The sequence below is a fragment of the Vulpes lagopus genome, chromosome 8 (genome assembly GCF_018345385.1).
Source record: "Vulpes lagopus strain Blue_001 chromosome 8, ASM1834538v1, whole genome shotgun sequence".
Lineage (NCBI taxonomy): Eukaryota > Metazoa > Chordata > Mammalia > Carnivora > Canidae > Vulpes > Vulpes lagopus.
The window spans coordinates 121,490,527-121,512,601 of record NC_054831.1 but is presented as its reverse complement, the minus strand read 5'-3'; the positions used below and the strand labels follow the sequence as shown (position 1 = coordinate 121,512,601).

General features: G+C 39.4%; 1 protein-coding gene across 3 annotated transcripts in view; it reads right to left on the bottom strand.

Moving 5' to 3' along the window:
- Positions 1–375: 375 nt before the first annotated feature.
- EYA3 (EYA transcriptional coactivator and phosphatase 3) overlaps positions 376–22,075 on the bottom strand; it is a 99,559-nt gene continuing 77,859 nt past the window's right edge. For all 3 annotated transcript variants that reach the window (XM_041766661.1, XM_041766663.1, XM_041766662.1), the window contains 8 exons: positions 21,249–21,332; positions 19,735–19,824; positions 17,427–17,485; positions 15,283–15,443; positions 12,558–12,672; positions 11,385–11,506; positions 6,340–6,440; positions 376–4,499 (listed from right to left, as the gene is read on the bottom strand). In XM_041766661.1, the coding sequence (XP_041622595.1) occupies positions 4,419–4,499; positions 6,340–6,440; positions 11,385–11,506; positions 12,558–12,672; positions 15,283–15,443; positions 17,427–17,485; positions 19,735–19,824; positions 21,249–21,332 (813 nt within the window). In that variant the 3' untranslated portion in view covers positions 376–4,418. The remainder of the gene's footprint in view (positions 4,500–6,339; positions 6,441–11,384; positions 11,507–12,557; positions 12,673–15,282; positions 15,444–17,426; positions 17,486–19,734; positions 19,825–21,248; positions 21,333–22,075) is intronic.

Genomic DNA, 22,075 nt, shown 5'->3' with positions numbered 1-22,075 from the left:
TATTTACTCCTAGTGCTTAAAAAGCAAATAATACTCTAGTATTTGTACTTACGGCCAAGTAAAGATGTAACAACTAACAAGTTTGCTTCAACTATGATGTGGCTAGAAATATGTACCTTCTGGTGCAAACATTTAAAGCCTAGAATATAAGGTAAGTCCCTTTTCTAAAGGGGAATTAATTTGGAGGAAAATACATCTTAGAGTCTGACGCGTGTACTTAGAAGCTAGACTCGAATTCCGGCCTCCTTCGTTGGAATAAAAGGCAAAGGGATTCTCGACTGTTTCCCAGACAAGTTAGTGACAGATCCAAATATGAAGAAATGAAATGAGATACGGTAGTTGATGTGACAGGAAATCAGGCCAAATCAAGCGAGGTTTGATATCAGTTTGTCAGTTTTATTGCTTTTGCATTTTAAGCTCATCACAGCAAGGTATCGATTTCTCTTTAATAATTATATTTCAGCACATTTGACAGCAAATGAAACCTCTTATCATTCCAGTCCTAAATTTTAAAAAGCAATAGGTTTTAGAAACAATTAATAAACTTTCCCTTGCAAGTTATTTTAAAATATTTATTTCCCCATGTACATTTATTTATACCAAATGGGTTAATTTGTTTTTGTTTTTGATGAAATGGATGACTGGGTTATTGAAGGGTGCCATCTTTCTAATGAGCTCTTCAGGTTTTTTTATGAAGCCCTACTTAGCCTACTTAGCTGGGCAACTGGGCTGATCCTACTCAGAAAAGACACAGGAGCAAACTGTATAGAAAATAAAAACTTTATTTTTTTCAAGTTTATAAGATAGTTCCCATTACATATAACATTATGGTCAAGGACTCTACACAGCCACGAATGCCCGCAGTCACATAAATATATCTGATCCACTCAATGCCTTTTCCTGCTAAATGAGGCATCTGAGGTCCAGAGGGTCATGTTTTGAGTAAAAGTTGTCCTTAATGAGATGGCTCCCGTCAGTGCATTAGGAACTAGCCACGGAGCCTTGCTTGCTGGAGCTAACTCAGAGGAGAGGAAGGGGCAGAGGGACTGCAAATCGGGGATGGGACAGAACGAGATTTTTCTCTCATAGTTTAAGATATTTTAGAGTCTCAGAATTCAGATTTAGCTTCTTTGTAAGTGTGAACATCTGGGGAGTTCCAAGTTTTGGATGAAAAAGGAAGCCAATTTAGTTGTAAGAAATAGAAGCCTGCTTAGGAAGGGCCTTAACTAGCCCCCTTCTATAGGAGTGAGGAAAGGAAGGCCCAAGCTCACCACCCTTGGCTTAGACCTTTATTCTCCCAGGAAGAGGAAGCATGTGGCTCTCCCCCTCCCCCCTCTCCCCCATGGTTCAGTGGCACTGACACCCATTCAAGGTAGTGAACATCTAGATGCTCCATACGCTGCAGCTAGAGTTTGCCAATCAGAATCTACTTGGAGCTTTAAAAGTGAGTTTGTATAAACTTTTTGAACAAGCTGTGGCACAGGTATCCCGGGACACTAGCTTTGCCCCCCAACTTACAGAGCAGAAGACAGGAACACCCCAAACCAAATAAAAGCCCAAATAGGCATCTAAATTTGGAACAGGCATCTATTCTCCTGGACACCACCAGCTGCCCCAGGGGCATTGGACAGGGTGATGCTAAGGCACAGTCAGTTTTACATTCGAAAGTCAAGCCACCTCTTAAACCCAGGACACATCTGACAACTCCAGGTCCCATACTAGAGACAGTCCTCACTGTGAAATGTGCAGACCCATTTTGTAGAACCCACAGTGCCCAGCTGGGGGAAAGACTGATCACATGGCCAATTTCAAGGGTATACTTTCTAGCAAAGAGGGTTTCCCCCTGAAGAAATGACTCATGGTATCCTTTTGCCCTGAGCTTCTAAGAACTCTTGGTGCTACCCACTTATTTTCCTTTCCAGCTCTTTGTGCTGGGGAGGAAGAAAACACAGGGTAAAAGGAGGACACTGTGTTCCCTGGACAACTCATTTTGGCAAAGAGGAATCAGGAAGCTCTCATTTTCTGTCTGTCCTATAACGAGGGCAGCAACCATCAAAAAAAGAAAAAAAAAAGCAGAGGTTGCTCTGCTCAGTAGAGCTCCTCACCTCTTGTAGCCAATTTCAAGTTCCTTTTGCAGGCAGTCAGGGCAAGGGTGGGGAGTGGGGGGATAAATGCCATTGAAAGAGGAGTCCAAGTCATATTACAGGGATAAAGAGCTTCTCCCAAAGGGCAGGGAGAGGAAAGTGTTTGTGTGTGGACCTGTGTGCATGATGGGGGTACCATTCCACAGCCTCAAAAGCCTGAAGTACAGCACCAACTACATGGCCTATGTCCAGTGCAGAGAACCAACAGTTATACTGTCAGTATGGGGAGAGCTTGGGGCCTGGAAGAAAGGCCCCTCATAGAGCTTTCTAAGGTCAATTATCAAGCAAAGCAGAGCAGCATGTGGGTAACTATGCTGAACACAGACCACAGAAGGCTGGCCTCAGACTACATGCCTCATCTCTTCCCCACCTGCCAAAGGAGACTGGGTCAGAGACGCAGCTAAGTAATAAGCACTGACTTCAGTTCCTCCCCCAAAACTGCTTCCCTAAAATTGAGTAATGGAGCACTTTCTCAATGAGCTCTGAAGGAATGTGTCTATCAGTCAGTCTTTGTCTGTTGCCATCTGGGTGGCCTGGCATTGGAAGGAGCCGGGCCCCTTTGTGCCGCAACATCTCTGGAAATGGATATGCAGAATCTCTAGGGGTGAGCAATTACAGCTGGGGTTGGTCAAGGGATGCCTCCTGCTGAGGACCCAGACTACACACCTGAGGTGCTTATATGATCGCTTCTTCATGCCGCCTGGGAGAGGCTGAACTTCCTCAGCTCTAGGAATTTTGTCCTGAGCAGATGCCCACATTGGTCTTGGAGAGATGGAGCATCCACAGACACAGCTAGGCTGCAAGGTTGGGATTAGTTGCCTGGCACCCACCAATCTTCCCAGAGGTCAGGGTGAGATGTTCCTGCATTTGGCCCAGGATTAAAATTTCAGGCATGGAGTAGGGTTCCAGCACTCTCATTTAAATCAGGAAAGTCTTTCTGGCCTTCTAGTTTCCCATTTTAGAACAAGATTTGAGAAGCAGGAAGGGTGTTCCATGGGAAAAATGGGTTTTGATCACAGCAATCTGTTCTTCAGTTTCAGGCAGAGATTTGGGTAAATATAGGCCCAAAATACCTTTCTTGGCTTAAGGGCTTCAAAGGAAGTCAAATGTAGTTAGAAGTCTGTTTTTAGACTTAACTTCTTAGATCCAAAGCTGAGGGACTGGCCAGAGCTGCATGGAAGTGGATGTGAGGTACAGGGGGCAGGAAAGGGGCAAGAGTCTAGTACTGATGACTAAGAAGGAAGAGAAGGTTGTAGGGGTGTCTGCTGGGAAGTGTGCTTCTCTGCAGGAGGAAAAGGTGGAATCTTCTTGTTTCAAGAGCCAAAGAAGCAGAAATTCCTCAGAAGCCTTAGTCCTTTCCCTACAGTTTGGAGGTAAGCCCTCTGGGATGCAGTCTTTGAATAAAAGTCAAGCTGAAGGCTTAGAATTTACTGTCTTAAAAGGGGGCATTTCTAGAGTTGTGCCATTTGGTTAAAGGGGAACAGGGATTGGGATGGGGACTAAGGCTTCTAGGATGGGAAATACCAAAGCCTAAAGTTAATCAGTATTCAGTGCCCCACAGTTCAGCAAACTAGGAGATGGAAGAACGGGAAGGAAACCACCCTAGAGAGCAGACCACTGGAGCAGCTAAAGAGGTGCTACTGTCACAGAGAGGTATTTTAGATATTTCAATTGCTATTTTCCAAGGAAACTTTACACACCCCTTTCTTGCTAGAAAAAGAAAGGAGGGAAAACCTGCTTCAGAGACCAGACCCTTAACTATAAAAATAACATATACATTCCCTGGGAATATTTTCTAGAGCTAAGGAGATTACAAAGACTGCAAGAGATGGTATCACAAAAGTCTGCCATGTTTATCCTGTTACCGCAAGTCCAGAACAGTTCTCAAACTGGGCACGAACTAAGAGTGCAACTCTGCCCCAAGAATTTCCTTTTCTTTTCTTCATTTTTTTGAGACAAAATAAAATGAAACAAAAAACAGAAGAATTAAAAGCACTGTAGCTGCGGTGAGTCTATTGTTCTCTCAATCCAACTGTCTCCTGCCTCTACGAGGATGAACACAGGGCTGCAGCTCACTCTTGGCAAAAAAAAAAAAAGCTTCGTCCCTTGCAGCTGTTGGTTCTGATTGTGTTCTCGCCAGCATTCCATGGAGAAAGAGAGAGAGAGACACACACACAGAGACAGAGACAGAGAGAGAGTTCCCAGATGGTTCCGGTCTCTAGCTCCCTTGAGGAATAAAAAGGAGCTCATGGGGAAAGGTCTTCATTCCAGTTCTCAGAGAAAATCAAGCTCCAAAGCCTGGTGGAGGGACACTAGGTCTCCATGGTTTGTGATTCTCCAGAAAGGCATGTTGTGCTGGAAGACAGGAGGACAGTTGATTAGCCCAACTTCTTTTGCGAACTTATATTTACCTATATATACCTCTTCCTCTCCACAAGATACTTGGGAACACTCTCTCCTCCTGCCCACCTTATAGGGCTGTTACAGGATCAAGTCAGTCACATGTGTAAGGATTTTGTACACGCCAGGATACTTTACAAATGTGAGAGATTTTTATCAGGTCTTCAGTTGTAACTCTGCTTTTATGATATATACTTGTTCTAGCCATTACATAGGGTCTTTAGGATCAAATAAAATGACCCATGTAAGACATTACAACTAATATTGTATTTTCTTATAGATGGGTCAGTCTTCTGTAAGTTTCAGAGCTACAAAGCTTAAATATTCTTCACAACTAAGATCACAAATCTAAGAAATATGATCCCATTTACTATATTGTCAAAATCATGTCCAGGAGACCATGTGCTGTTGTGGAAGCCACATTTTAAAGAAAGGATTTGAAAAATCGAAGTATTGGAAACTATGTTCAATGAAGCTAAAGGGGATTTGCTTTACTGATCATTTTGCTCAAACTGGTTGCAAGTCACCCAAAATACTGAAGTTTTATTACAATAGTTCTTTGGCAGTAAGCTCAGCGTTTTTCAAGCATGTGGCTGCACATAATATTTAAAAGGCTTTTAATATGCCGAAGAGGAAACAGACTTGTTACGTTGTGCTCATGACTAGGCCCAGGATGTGAAAGAGACACAAGTTTTAGTTTAGTGGAAGGAGGAACATCCTAACAGCTTGAGTGACTTCACAGAAGAGGATACACAGGAAGCAGTCTCTGCATCCTTGGGTTTATTCAAGTAAGGACTAGAAAGTCTTCTACCAAAGGGCTACAGAAAAGGTCCCTCACAGGGTAGAGGCTGAACTGGATAGAGCTCTAAGGCATCTTCCCGTGGGTATATTCTATGGTAGATGACTACAGGCATCAGCTTAGCGGCACCAACTCTGCTAATGACTTAAGTTGTTCTTTATCTCCCCAACTCCCTTCTTCAAACCAAGCAGCACTATTGCCTCCATCCACTAGTTTTTTTCCTAGAGGGCAACAAGCACTTCAGAATCAAAGCCTTAGAAATAACACATTAAAAAAAAAAAAAAGTCCTTGAATTGCTACATAAAATGGTAAATGAAAACATAATGAGGTAATAGTGCCACCTGATTATCAATCTCAGTTTATTAATAGTTGAAGTTTTTACATTAAGTGATGAAGAAGAAAAGCAGGACAGCTAATCCTAGTTGGCAACCTTCCACTTCTAAACCTAAGAAGCAGAGTTGCTGGAAGGAACCAGAGTAGAGGAAAAGAACTTTTGTAGATTCATTTAATAAATGCAGATGAGGAAACTCAAAGAGAAGTAAACTGTCCAAAGTCACACAGCTAATAAATGGATAAGATCTGACCCAGTCTAATTTTAGATTCCATAGGCAAGACTCTTTCATCCACCATTTCCTGTAATGAGAAGAGGTGGCCTGGAGTTGGGACCTGCACAGCAGAATAATCTTTTCTGGGCTCAAAAGCAGAAAGGAGTTTATCCAAAGAACTTTCACTTAATTGTATTGGCCTCTACCAGGTTTAATGATGGGGGTCTCTCCAGCAAGGCTCAATGATTTTAAGATTTCTGAGTGGCAGGGAGGAGAAAGGAAGGATCTAACAACTTATAGGGAAAATTCTATTTGGGGAAAAAAGGAACCTCTTTCTTTAAAGAAAAGGGAAAACATTATAATGCATAAGACTACTAAGATTTCTGACTTTTACCATTTCTCTAACTGCTTGATGCATTACCACATGGATTATTCTCTTAACCATGGTTACCTGTTTGGCTGCAATTTCTTCATCTCGCCCATCTCCAATCACTACGTATGTGACTTTCTTTCCAAACCTAGACACAATTCTCTCGAAGCAGCTCTCCTTACCTGATAAGAAAAATAAATTTCCCATTAGGATAGTCTCCCTACCTTTTTTCAGCACCAAAGAGGGCTGCTGCTGGTTCACCTGCCTAAGCTTAGACAAAACAAGTGGCAGCCCAAGTAATTTGTCTGGTGGGGAATACAGGTGGCCGCAGGAGATCCAGCAGGCCTGCTACCCAAAGAATGTGAAATTGTGCTATTAAGATGACAACAGACTTCCTAGGCATTGTTCTTTTTAGGTTCTTATTTTAATCTGCATACTGAGGGTAAAATCCCTAAGATCTTAGTGTGGGGATTTTTTTTTTTTTTTTTAGTAGGGTCCATGCCCAGCACAGGTTTGAACTCATGACCCTGAGATCAAGGTCTGAACTGAGATCAAGAGTTGGATGCTTGGGGCACCTGCATGGTTCAATGGTTGAGCGTCTGCCTTTGGCTCAGGTCATGATCCCGGGGTCCTGGGATTGAGTCCCGCATCGGGCTCCTGCAGGGAACCTACTTCTCCCCTGCCTATGTCTGCCTCTTTCTCTGTCTCTCATGAATAAATAAATAAAATCTTAAAAAAAAAAAGGGGGATGCTTGACTGAGTCACCCAGGCACCCCTTAGTGTGGGGAATTTTTATAAATGGGAAGCAAAGGGGCCTAGGCAGTGTGAGAGCTGGGAATACCACCTCCCTCTTCCATATCTCCTGTAGCCTACAAAGCAGTTCTCAAGGGATTCCTTTAATGAACTCTCAAAATAATCCAGTGAGATGAGTATCATTTCCCTACTGTAAAGATGAAAATGGAGCTGAAAGGATTAGTTACTTGTCCCAGATCACAAACAAGCTAGTAGCTATATTTTGGGCTCTAGGTTCCAATCTAGGCTCTAGCTATCTTGCTATGATATAAGAATGATTTCAGAGGGAACCTGTTTTAGTGTAGGAAAAAAAAAAAAGTGGAAGCATAAGGTCCTGATTTCTTGTTGGTAACAAGAAATAGGCAAACAGCCATTTCCTCCAATTCTTCACTTTCCAGAAACAGTCCTTAGGCCAGAATCTTATGTCTTTCAGTGGGGGAATAGCCCCAGAGTACCAATGAATATGGCAGTAAATCTGTCACATCCAGAATATCCTATTATACTTTGTAACGTCAGCTGAGATAGTGTCTCTCTGAAATTGACCTTGGGGAAGGGTGATTTCAAGCCATGGTAGACAGCTGAGAAACATGGCAGTGTATCAAAATTCAAATCCCATCTGGAACACACTGGAAACATGCACTGATGATAATGCTGTGGAAAGATACTTTATTTGCGTAAATAGAAAGGAAATTATTTCCTTTGCTCTTATTTCCCTGTTTCTGCCACCTTCTTCAGTTAAGCAAGGTCCTAACTCTGCTTTCTTCTTCATCCTTTCTTCCTGCAAGATCCAGGGACTTAGCACCAGGGTTCCTGTGTGAACAAGAAAAAAGTGCCTCTTCCCCAAGGCACTTGTCTGCCATCTGCTGGAAAATTGTTGTAATAAACATATAAATACATGAATTTGAGATGACTACATCAAAATTGACAACCTATCCACCCATACTCAGAAGTCCTGCTTGGCACATGTGAGCAACTGCAAGTCTTTGAAACTCCTAGCCTAACTGGCACCTCAAACCAGGTGAACTAGTCACCTGAACCAAATTCTGGTCCATTTTGGGCTTTAGCCTCCCACTTGCAATAAAAAGCTTGGCTCAGGTGCACGTAGGTCCCTTTAAGTGCTAACGTTTTACAATAGCATTGTCAAGCCTGACATTGAAATCAAGCAATGCAGTCAATGTTTGCAGAATAAATACACATTAATCTCATAAATGATTCAGTAGATGACTGCAGTCCATGTCTTGAGCCCTAATTCAAACATTAAATAGTTCAACTAATAAATTCTTATTACGTTCAAAGTGTTGAAGAGCTGTTCGCGTAATTCCATGCCAAATATTACATCCTTACAATCTAAGCCAACCTCTGCCAGATCCAATCTCCTTTATGATCTGTTTATAGAAAACCTTAAGTCAGAGTTTAGATTTTTTTCCGTAAGACCCAACAAAGGGAATGTCTCATATTTAAAGGACAAGGACATAGAAAGATTTTTGTCATGGCATGTAATGATCAAGGATGAAATACATTTAGGAATGTCTCCTCTAAAAGGATGGAGACAGAAAGATTTATTAGCAGCTCAAAGTGAAGAAGTAGCTATATAAAAAAATGACTCCCATACTGTTGGTAAATATACTTCCTCCATTTTACACTCTCAAAACAATCCTGAAGATGAGCCCTGCATTCAGGAGGATATGGCCAATGATCACTCAGCTTACCAAGTATCAGACAACTAAATCTGTAACAGCAAGACCAACTAAACCTTTGGAGAATATTAGCTTTCTGGGATTCCTGAAACAATTTTGAGAATTCTCTTTATTTATTATTATTATTATTAATTATTATTTTAAGATCTTATTTGAGAGAGAGAGAGAGAGAGAGAGGGAGAGAGAGAGAGAGAGAGAGAGAGAGAGAGCAGAAACACAGGCAGAGGGAGAAGCAGGCTCCATACAGGGAGCCTGATGTGGGATTTGATCCTGGGACTCCAGGATCACGCCCTGGGCAGAAGGCAGGCACAAAACTGCTGAGCCACCCAGGGATTCCGAGAATTCTTTTTAATATCCAAGATAACGGGGTGGCCATTTAGAGAACCTTAACTCGAAATCATTTCAGAGGAAGAAAACAAATATTTCTTCTCCTTACTCCCACTTCATAGTTCTGTAAAGGAAAGCCTCAATTCTCTCACTGTGGTTATCAAGGTCCAGGTACCTATTGCTTTGCAAATTAGCTCTGGGTGAAATGAGACTGAGAAAAATTACCAAATAAACACAGGTACTGTCAAAGGGGATAAAATCATTCCCATTAGTTGGATGAGCCTTTGGATGTCAGGACTCAGTATAACAAGGACTACAGAGAATTTACCTTTCAGATTTTGAAACGCATAGTGAAGCAGTGGCAGTGATACCAAAACACAAAGGGGAGTGGGTTTCCTGCAATTCCTTGTAAATGAAATAACTAAACATACAGAATAAGGAGAATAAAAATAAATTCTTGTATATCTACCACCAACTCACTTTTGTCAAATCGTAACACTGTACATAAAAAAATAAGAATAATGAGATATTACAGATTTGATTTCCTGTGTACCCCTATCTGTTGACCCTTCATTTATCTGAGTATATATATCCATAAACAATATATGGTTACATGGTTATGTACGTTTTTACCCTTTAGATAAATGATACACTCTGTACATATCTACAATGTGTTTTTTGTGTTAAACACTGTTTTTCATATTAATCCTTATAGATGTTATGTAGTTTTAGTTCATTTACTTTTTTAAAAAACATATTTATTTGAGACAGAGAGAGAGCACAAGCAGGGGGAGCAGCAGGCAGAGGGAGAGGGAGAAGCAGGCTCTTTGCTGAGCAGACAGCTTGACATGGGGCTCCATCCCAGGACCCTAGAACCATGACCTGAATTGAAGGCAGATGCTTAACCGACTGAACCATCAAGGCGCCCCAACAGGTTTTATATATGAATTAGTAAGTAAAAGAGCTGCAAAAATCTTTTCCCAGTCTGGTTTATCATTTTATATTTTCACTCAATATAAAATAAGATTCGTCTAATTAAAATGATAATTTTTTGTTTTTTTGAAAGTTTTTTTGGGCCATTTAAATAAGATCCTCTTCTATCTTAAGGCCATACAGATACTATTCTGTATTTTCTTCTAAAAATTAAAGTTTTGCTTATCATGCTGTTTTTTTAATCTACTCAAACTTACTTTTACAAATAGCATAAGGAAGGAATAAAATTCTGCTTTTCTCCTCACATGGAGAACCCAGTTATCCTCGTACCAGTGAGTGAAGGTAAGTTCCATGAGGACAGAGGATTTTGTCTCTGTTATATTCCTAGTGCCTTGGCACTATTCTGGACAGAGGGAGAAGCAGACTCCATGCAGAGAGCCCGATGTGGGACTCGATCCCAGGACTCCAGGATCAGGCCCTGGGCTGAAGGCAGACGCTCAACCACTGAGCCACCCAGGCATCCCTGTATATGCCATATCTTGTTTATCCATTCATTTCATGGATTCATTCTACCTTTTGGCTATCATGAATAACGCTACTATAAAGATGGGTCTGAAAATATTTTTTTGAGATCCTTCTTTCAATTGTTTTGGATATACAGCAGGAGTAGGATTGCTGATCAAATAATAGTTCTAATTTTAATTTTTTGAGGAACCACCATACTGTTTTCCACAGTAGTCATACATTTTGTATTCCCAACAACAGTGCAAAAGGGCTCCCATTTATTCATATCGCTGTCAGCATTTGTTATTATTATTTCTTTTAAATTTTATTATTAAACAAACTCTATGCCCAATGTGGGGCTTGAACCCACAACCCCAAGATCAAGAGTCACAATCTCCACTGACTCAGCCAAGCACCCCAACTACTTTTTTTTGACAGCAGCCATCCTAAAGGGTGTGAGGAATTTAACCAATTTTAAGTATACATCTTAGTCTTTGATTTTTTAATCTAGTACTTTTTCTATTAGAGACTATAGCAGCACTCTCTCTGTGAAAAAGAAAAATAAATCTGGAATGAGGCAAAAGTAGATTTTCAAGCTACAATATTATGTTCTTTCAATTATTACAAAAGGTAAGAACTTGATAAACATGAAGTCCTACAAACCTGAATTTGCTTACTGGCTGTGAAGCCTTAAGCAAGCTACGTAAGCTGGTAAGCCTGAACTGGCCCATCACTAATCTTAGGAAAAGACTGCTATGAGGATTAGAGATATGTATAAAGTGTCTAATTAAGGGACTGGTAAATAATTAAGTACATCATAAATTATAAAGTATTATGTAAGGCAAGTGACAAGAAATAGAATAGAAATCATACCAATTTTGGTAGCACTATAGATGTTTTCAATAGGAAATATTTCTCCTAGCCCATATAGGAGAACCTTGGCCAGAGCTGGAACCAGCTGGGTTGTAGTGATCAGAACATTCACACAATTCTTTCTAGAAGGGAGAAAAAATAAAAAGAAAAGAAAAAATAAAAAGAAAAGAAAAGGAAAAGGAACCAAACCAACATGAGAGCAAGAATTCAAATGCGTCTTCTCTTTAGGATCTAATTAAAAACCTAACCTCAAAGGGCCTGTTATTTGTTCAGTGACATGTTGGGTTATTACTCTATCTCAGGTTTATTCATTTCCCATATTAAAGGACAGAGTCTATATATATAGTTGGCAAAGAGCAGCAACTTGATTCTTGCCCCATTTCCCTCCTGACCATTGTAGTTCACTACACTTGTTAGCAAATAAACCACCACCACCGCATGTCACTGATGCCACACTCTGGAAAACCAGCAATGAAGACTTTTAGTCACAGACTATTCCATCTGAATTTAACTCAGCCCTTAAATAAGACATGATTTAGTCCTCTCTGCCTTTCACACAACAGCAACACAGATTCCAGAATACATGGTAATCTCATCACATGTCCTTTATCTTTATGAATATCCACCCCTTGGTTTCAGTTGTACTATTTGCTCTACTGGTTGTAGATCTGGAATTCCTGATTTGAGGGAGGGAGCAACAGGGTACTGACGCAGACTATTTGCTTCTATTTCCCATTCTAAGCTTCAAGCTGAAATCTCCTTAGACTGCTTAATATATTCCTTTTCTTGTGAGTCCTGCCTTCCTGAGTGGGTTTTGGTACATTTCTCTGGAGCTTCCTCTACTTATGTGGTATGTCTCCTACATGGATTTTTTGATGTGACCAGGCCCATCTCCTGGGCTGGAGATGACGGGTTACTCTGATCTTTTAATTCTGTGAGCGAAAAGTAAGGGGAAAGAAGACAGTTTCCATATGTAAATATCCTTTGAAAATTTGAACATGTACTGTCAGCACAGAATGACTTCGTCTCCCACTTATCTTGAATATTTGTTGGTATCCTTTGAACTCCCTTCACCCCTGTCCCAAACCTATGTTACAGAGTGGCCTATTGTGGACTGGTGCAGGAAAGAGCATAGCCAGGAAAGGATGAGAACTAAAAGAACCATTTCCGTACCTGGACTGGATGAGAAGTAAGGACTTCAATGCAGTTCCTAGCCAGGAGTCTGTTAAAACTTCAATTTCGGCTCTCAGTCTCTGCAGTGCTTCCTTCCTCTGAGGACTGAGCAGGCCTTCGGGAATAAAAGCAGACACGTTCATCACTCATCATCTGACAACATATCCCTGCTGTCACTGAGAAAGCAACTTCTAGAGTCAATTTAGAAACAGTGTGAGTCACTGAAATACTCTAATGAGCGAACAGATTTCTCTTCTTGGTAAAACCCTAGAGTAGCTTACTTCATTAAGATGCCTTTTCAACTTTATCAGAATGTTTTGCTAGGAGGGCCAACACCACCACAACAAAATCAGCTGAAAGAAACACTGTGATTAGATTCTGCCAAAGCAGAATCTTTCATCAACAGCCAGTAACATAATTTGCAGATGGGTGGACCATACTGAGTAGCACTGCTTTAGATGTGATATCAAGAATCAAAGGGGGAGAAATGAGTTGGAAGAGTGCAGCATTTCCAATCTCTCTAAAGAAACCAAAGCCCAAGGAGGAAAGGGGGGCTGCCTAAGATCACACAGCAAGTTAGTGGCTTGGTTTCAGAAGTCTATGCACTGCCATACATTGCTCCCATGGTGACTGTGCTTTCACCCTATCACAACACATTGACTTGAGATTTCAAGTTGAATGACCAACTTCAGGAATGTCATTTATTTGTACTGAAACAACTCCAGCTAAAAAGAGACTGAAACACTGTTTAAGATCAGGCAATTAAGCATAGAACAAAACAGAATTCATCTGATGGGAGCATGTTAGCAGACATTTGAACTGTAATACTCAAATAATAAATCTGGTGTTGTATTTTCTGTAGTGAAGGTAAAAACAGAAATCCTATATTCTATTTCAAATATTTCATAAAAACAGAAGGCACTTCTGTGAGGAGAATGGTGTATCATGTTTTCAGACTGATGGTTTCACAATGCAACCCTAGAATCACATGACTTTCAATGTCTCTGATAAAACAACAAAACCAGTACCTGTATGTCATGTGTGGCATACACATAAGTACACAGGTCACACACTTAACTAATAATATGATGTGGCACTTTTGTTAATTCCTATTTACAAAATCAGGTGGACATTACTTTTAGTGTTCCTTAGGGTAGGCTCAAGGGATTCTCACAGAGGATTATATCACTTTCTTCAGGAGACCAGGTCCTGGCACTCATTGAATAGAAGAAGGATCAGATACTTAGGTTGTATATGAAAACTAACAAAAGAAAGGCTAATATGTGGAGAGAGTAAAAGCAAAAAGATGGAGTTGCCAAAATATAATACTGGCTCTGAATCATGAGAAAAAAATAGGCTATTAAAAAGGGAGTCTAAAAAAAGCTAATTAGGGACACCTAGGTGACTCAGTGGTTGAGCATCTGCCTTTGGCTCAGGTTGTGATCCTGGAATCCTGGGATCAAGTTCTGTATTGGGCTCCCTGCAAGGAACCTGCTTTTCCCTCTGCCTGTGTCTCTGCCTCTCTCTGTGTATCTCTCATGAATAAATACTATCTAAAAAACAAACAAAAACTAATTAAATTCCTAAAGCTTAGATGCCTGTGATTTTTATCTGGTACTGGGGGCTCTAACAGAAGTGAGCATAATTATCTTTGAAGCCCTGTTTTTATTTTCAGCACCACAACATAAGGCAGCATGGTGTGGCAGGAGGACTCTCTTGATCTGGGGTAATATACCTCTTGATAGTCTATCGAATCCCTGAAACTTCATGCAACATTTCATATTAGATCTTTGAGGGTGATAGTTTATAGCTTAAAAATTTTCTTCTCATAAGTATGTCACTAAAAAAGGAACTACATTGGGGCACTTGGCTGCCTGTTAGTAAGCACATGACTCTTGGATCTTGGGCTTGTGAGTTCAAGCTCCATATTGGGCAGAGAGCTTACTTTACAAATAGATAAATAAAATAAAAATAAAAACATTCTTTATACATACATACATATATATATATATATATATATATATATATATATATATATATATAAAAGGCCTGCATGAGTGTAAAATGCACTGGATCAAGAGTTAGGGGATTGGGTATGACCATGGGTAAAATGTCCTCAGCATCCTCATGATAAACATGCTTTCTCAAATTGAAAATGAGAGGTTCTAAACATTAGAAATCTAATCTATGGCTAAGTTATTAATTCCAAATAATAGGATTTTAGGCATAGTGACACTGATAGTTGAGGGATTTCTGGGCAGAATTTCCAAGGTCTAACACATGGCTACTGCCAATCTAGAATTCTGGACTGAATTTTCCATCCACCATAAACCTAGTCACTAGTTCTACCAAACTTGTTCTGGTAGTTTCATTAATCAGTCAAAAAATACGGCAACCTATTAACTAGTACTGACAACAGTTGTGACTCCAGAATAAAACATATGTCATCCAACATAATCTTGGGAACATATTTCTTTAAAAAGGTATTTGTCTAAAAAGAACAAGAGAACTTTGCAAAGTCATGCTAAGAGAAGTCCATGAGAAATGCAGAGCTTCTTCCTCACAGGGTTTCAATCAAATCTCAATTTTTTTTAATACAAAGTTAAAATGTTATTGTGGCCCCAATTCCTAAGCAGTTGCTAGGGAGTTCTAAGGAATCCCTGGAAAAGAACACAGGAAATAAAGAGGGAAACAGAATACCAGACTGGTTGTATGCCACACTTACCACCCACGTTGCTTTTATGCTTATCATAGATCTCTCTCACTTTTCGGTAGCGGAAAGCCAGTTTTCTCATCCAATCCACACCTCCCTGGACACCCACAGAGGAACCATGGCTCCCCCCACCTCCTGATCCACTGAAACCATCTGTTGAGAAACTGTAGTTGCTGCAGAAAGAGAAGATGATGAAAATTAATAAATATACTGTATAGGGTTTTGGGCTGAATCCCACCTGGGATTCTCTGTCCTATTCCTGGCAATTGACATCAAGTCTAAAGGCTAAGAGAACTTTCTCCCTCAATTTCTGTGTGTCAAATCTATCTTCCATTAGTTGTCTACCTCAACCCTATTACTGCCATCAAAAAAGGAGGGAGAAAGAGGGAAAGAGAGGTAGGACCCATTCAAACATTAGCATCCACTAGATGTTGTCTTGGGAATACAGCATCTTTTCATTAATGACAGAATATCTTATAATGAAAAAAAAAAGCAGAAAAAAAAACCCACCCCAGAATATAACATTTTCATGTACACACATACACACAAATGATGGCAACTATGTAAAGTGGAGAAACATGTCAAGAAGTAATGGAAGGAAATGACTCCAAATATTAATAACTGCAAGGTATAATGGTAATGTTCTTCAGAGACAGGTTAGTTGGTTTATTTGATGGTGTCAGATCTCTTGCTCTCTCTTGGAGTACCTGCTCTGAAAGAAGTTAGCTGTCACATGAGCACACTCAAGCTGCTCCATGGACAGACATACAGAGCAAAGAACTGAAGTGTCCTGTTAGTCACATGTGAGAGGCTGCAAACAGATCCTCCAGCTCTAATCAAGCCTTCAGATGATTTAAGCTCCAGCCAATATCTTGATTTTAATCTCAGAGACTCTGATTCAAAACTACCTAGGTAAGTCACTTTCAAGTTCCTGTCCTACAGAAACTATGAGATGATAAATGTTTATTACTTTAAGCTACCAAGTTTTGGGGTAATGTTACAGAGCAATAGATAAGTAACACAGTTAAACAGGCTGGGAGAGATTAATACTTCCTAAGTAAAGATTTAAAAAATGACAGACAGAATTAGAGACAACTTGGTTCAATCAAAAGTCAAAAATGAGTTCAATAAGTATGAGGTTCTATTCTTAAGAAAATGAAGCTGTCCAGATATTTAGGTAATTAGTGGTTAGCCACATGTAGAAGAGGAAAAAAAACCACTAGGCTTCAGGGTAGATCATAAACTGCTTCAGACCAGACACTTTCCTAAAAAGTCTAGTAAAATCTCATTAGAATGGTGTGTTCCATGGCTGTGCAAGCACCACATGCAGAACTGGATGCTGCTCCTGATGTTAAATCTTTTAATCTTTCTCAGCCCTATAGGATTCGGTCCTTCCTAAGTGTTATGTCCAGTCCTGCTCTATGCTTGAGAATTCATGGGTAAAACAATTTTAGGGTAGACATAGGGAAGAACCTATGAAAGGGACAAACATGAACAACATGAAAAAAATGTCTTTTTTTTTCTGAATGTCTTTAAATAGAAGCTACATAAACTTTCAGATTATTTGCTAAGACTACTGGGCCAGAAGATAGTAGCCAAGAGAGAAATGAGGGGACGAGCAAGCATTTTGTCCCAGAGATCCCCTTGGTGTAGTGTTCACTGGTACAATACTTAGGACTGGCTACTATAGGGTTATTCCTGACGCCAACAGACTTCCACCATTAGTTTCCTTGGCAAAATTCCTGATGTTAATTTGTATATAAAACTAATCAGTCTGGAAGCACATTTTTCCTGATTTAAAAATCTGGCTAAAGAAAAACTAGTGTATCCTTTACTCTGGAGATTCTCTTCCCTCATCCCATCATTGCTACCCATTTTTTAAAGCCAAAATCAAATTCTACTGCACTGAGAAAGCCACTCCAATGCTGGCAATTAGCCATTCTCCACAGCCATCAGAATTACTTTCTTTTCTGTGTTCCATCACATTTTCTACTGTCACCTCTACACATCGCAGTCCATTGTTAACTCTGTTTCCTCTAATAGACGGTGACATCTTTTAGGGCCATGTCTTACTCATTTTTGTTTTTCTCTGAATCTAGACAGTGTCTTGTGCTTAACAACTAATCTGATGTTTAAGACATCACTGTTTCTATCACCTCAAGTCTTGGCCATTGTCATCAGAAGCCACATCTTCCACGTGCACCTGGTCACACTCCTGTTAAAAGACAAAACCACACACTATTTCAATTCAGGGAGTATAAGTGCTATCACCACGATGACATAATGTAAAAAGATTACAAACAATGGCAGATGATGAAATACCTTACAGTCTTTCTTGTGTGTGGAGGATCACTCTCACCCCCCTGCTGTCCAACTTCTTTTAAGGTTTAATTCATGTCCCACAGTCTTCATGAAATCTTCCTTAACCAGCCCAACCCTCAGGTGTGCTCTTTTCTTAGCAGTCATGGGTATAACACAACAGCTCATGGGTACAAACATAAGCTCCCCTACACTGTCAGGGATGTCTATGTCCTAAGCTAGACTACAAGGTCTATTACACTGCTGCCCTTCTATGGCACAACCTGTATCTTATACCTCCTTTGTACCCTTCTAGTCTAGTCCTTGTGTAGCATGTGCTCTTATGTAGCATGTACCCAATAAATTTTTGTAGATGAAGCAGATATTGGCAGAGTATGGTATCAAAATGGAGAATGACTGAAACAGAAATCTGTAAATTCAAACTTAGGAATTAGAAGTGGTCACCTAAGTTAATCTCATGTTCTAAAAGTGAGATGAAATGAATGACCCAAAGTCATACGAGTGATAGAAAGAAACTTGAAAGAGCCTGGGCCTTCCAATTTGAATCCAAGGTTCTTTCCACCAAGCCCGTGCTACCACTGATATAAAACGCCACCCACTGCCTAACTGAGAGAATCACTCCTCTGACACCACCTAGAGCAATGTTATGATGTCTGCCTGCATCAGAATCCACTGGGGAAGTTTTTTAAAAATGCATATTCTTGGGTCCACCCCAGACCTCCTTGAATCAGAATTTCCGGGTGTGAAGTCCTAGAATCTTCATTTTTAATAAGCTCCCCAGGTGATTCTTATGCCCCCTAAAGTTAAGAACCACTGACCTGGGGGGCAGGAACACATTCAGGTCAAATTCTTCACAGAACTTTCAGTCCTGAGTGAGGACTATGTCTAGAAAATCATTACAAATACAATTTGGCAATAATTATTGGCACAAAGTAGGTTTTCAATAAATGTTCGCTGAATAAAAATTATGATGCCCTAACGTATCAACATGTGAAGTTGAGGAAGATAAAAGCACTGTGGAGGTCAGACAAAAGTACTGAAGTTTAGAGCCCTGGTGATTCAATTTGTTGGAGAATTGTCCATTGAGTAGAACTAGACTGTATTTAAACAGAAACAGAATTACTTTGTGTTTATAAAATGCTATCTTATTTTTAATTAATTAATTAGATTTATTTTAAGTAATCTTTACACCCCATGTGGGGCTCAGACTCACGACCCTGAGATCAAGAGTCACATGTTCTCCCAATTGAGCCAGTCAGGCGCCCAACTATTTTATCTTTTTTTTTCTATTTTATCTTTTTAAATTAAAATTTTCACTGTTACTAAAAACTAGGTTATATAAGTAGTACACAGCATGAACTTAAAAGGGCATGAGATATGCCCTTCCCACCTCTGTGTCCCAGCAACACACCCCCTTTTCCAGATGGAACAACTGCTGGTTTCTTGTGTAGGACAACTGCTTGACTGAGGTCCAGAATGGGGAAATAACTTTCCTAACCTGGAACTCACACTCTGATCTTCTGACTTCCCAGTCTCGTGCTCTTGCCTATATCATCATGGTCACCACAAAGGTAACTCAAATGTCAAAGCCAAAAAATTCACCAAGAAGCTCTGTGTTCTTGCTTTTCCTTGTATCTAACATAAAATGATTCTGGACGTCAAAGTTAATCTACACATAGATAATAAGCATGTATAAATCACAATGAGTTAGAGCAGCCGTTTATAGATCTGATACATCAAAAGATTGCATTTTAAGAAAGTAAAATAAAAGAAGTCAAAATATAATTGAGTACAAGGAATCAAACCCACCATACTACATGTTATTTAAGATAGATGAATAGGAGTGTTGGTTTATATTTCACTGTTTTGCCTAAAGGGCTGGCATTTCCTCTAGAGCTAGATCATTTCCAAATAATCTAACAGAAATAAAATTTTTGAGTCAATGAAATTGAGGGCCAATACCAAGACTGATGACCTAGCCAAGGCCTTGTTCTTATAAGACTATATAAGCCTAAGTGGTCAGCTGGCCTCTCCACAAGCACCCCTTCTCCCACATTTCCTCTAAATAAAATAAGCATAAGGCTAGATAGTTATTAAAGAAACAAAATGTTTCACTGAAGCACAGAAACAATTTAAAATGCTTACTTCTAAGTCATTAAAAAATAGATGTGTATCAGCCACTTCAAAAATCATCTCTTCCATTGTTAAACCTGAGCCAATCACTACTGTTGGATCCTAGAAGATAATAAAAGAAAAATTTGTTTAATTGGTACTAAAAACACTGTTCCAATCTTTAAATATTTCAAAGTTATTCTGGGTCAAGGCCAAAACAACACAGACTAGCAAAAGTGCTTCTAACTATTACTTATGCAATTTCATTGACAGAAGATTGTGCAAAGGGATTGTGCAAAGTTAATAATTTTAGGACTTAGTTTTTAGAAAACTAAACCCACCCCCCAAAAAAACCCCAAAACTCCAATTTGGGTAGAAATTCCCTGTTTTGTGAGAAATGTTATTGCTGAAATATTACTATTATAACACCCATCTCCCACCTCACAGCCATGCACAAGCATATACGGTGTAATACTGCAAGTCAGTTATTGGACAATCTCAACAGCCGGGAAATAAGTAAAGAAAGGACAAAGAGTCAAAATATTTGTATGAAAAGCAATGCATTTAGCTTTATAGTGAACCACCGGGTCTTCACTTAGAGGATGTATGCTCTTATTTTATATACTTTTATAATCAGCTTGTTACACAGTGTTACTAGCTTATGTCAGCTTACCAGCCTAGATATTAAAAGCCCATGGAAAGTACTTCTAACAGAAACATTAATGACAATAAGAAATAAATGGGAATAGTAAGAAAGCAAAGGAGGCAGGTATTTTTATAAAACTTATTCACAGAAACTGAAAACTAGAAGCCTGGAGATAATTTAGTGTAGAAATATATAGCTTATCCCTCTATTAAAACTGATGTTTAGGGGTGTATAAGTGGTGCAATTGGTTAAACATCCAATTCTTGACTTTGGCTCAGGTTGTGAGATCTGCACTCAGCATGGAGTCTGCTTGGGATTTTCCCCCCTTCTCCCTTTACCCCTTCCCTGCATGTGCACTCTCTTTCTTGCTCTCTCAAATAAATCAATCTTAAAAAATAGAAACAAAAAACCTCCCCAAAATCCTGATGTTTGTATTGATGACTAAGTAAGTTAAATTCTGCTTTGTATATTTAGTTTATGAAGTATGTAATTTTAGAAAAGTATTTTATATGTACTTTAAATTTACTTATCTAGCATATACTCAGCTAAATAAAATACTCAGTTTGGGCTGTTAAAAGTGACTTAAGGTTAACAGATCAGTCTTTGGAATATATAATCCTTAGGTTCCACCATGTTTTGAGCTTCATTTCCATATTTAATCTTCATAAAATAGTGCTCTTGAACAACTTCAGTTTACAGTACTGGTCCCGGGTCTAGTGTCCAGTTTTATCAATACTGCCTGACCACGTAGCCTACCTGGTACAAGTCATCAGGTAAAGTTTCACATAGAAAGTAAAATGCCAACAGGGTAAAATGGAGGTAGCAGAGAAAGTGATTTTGGTTACCTGTCCATATATTGTTAGAAGGACGGTTACAACAAAGGAAGAAAGACTCCAATTACCTTTCCATATTTCTGGGCATAGGATCCAGTAAGAAGAGAGTGAAAGATGATGATGGTTTCATCCAAGTCCCACAGAAATACCCGCTGAGGAAGGAAAACATAAAAAAAAAAAAAAAAAAAAAAAAAAAAATGAGTGAGCATCTTTTCTAAATACAATGGAATGGAACAAGAAATAAGTAATAGAAAGAAAACTAAAAAATTCATAAATATGTGAAAATTAAACAACACAATTTTTGACTACCAATGGATCAAAGAAAAAAACCCCAAGTGAAATTAGGGAATACGTTGAGATGAATGAAAACTAAAACACAACATGCCAAAATCTATGGGCTGCAGTGAAAGTAGTACAAAAGGGAATTTGTAGCTGTAAATGCATGCCTTAAAAAAGAAGTAAGATCTCAATCAATAATATAACTGTACAATTTAAGAACTGGAAAGAGCCAGCAGAAGGAAGGAAATACTAAAGGTTAGAATATCAGAGAGTAGGGGCACCTAAGTAGCTCAGTGGGTTAAGCAACTGCCTTTTGGCTCAGGTCATGATCCCAGGGTCCTGGGATCGAGCCGCACACTGGGTTCCCATTCAGCCGGGAGCCTGATTCTCCCTTTCCCACTGCCTGCTGCTCTCCCTGCTTGTGTTCTCTCTCTCTGTCAAAGAAATAAATAAAATCTTAAAAAGAAAAAAAATCAGAGAGTAGAAAAATAAGAGAGAAAAATCAATGAAACCAAAAGTTGGTTCTTTGAAAAGATCTACAAAATTGACAAGTTTTAGATTAACTAGGAAAAAAAGACTCAAATTAGTAAAATCAGAAATGAAAGTGGAGATGTTA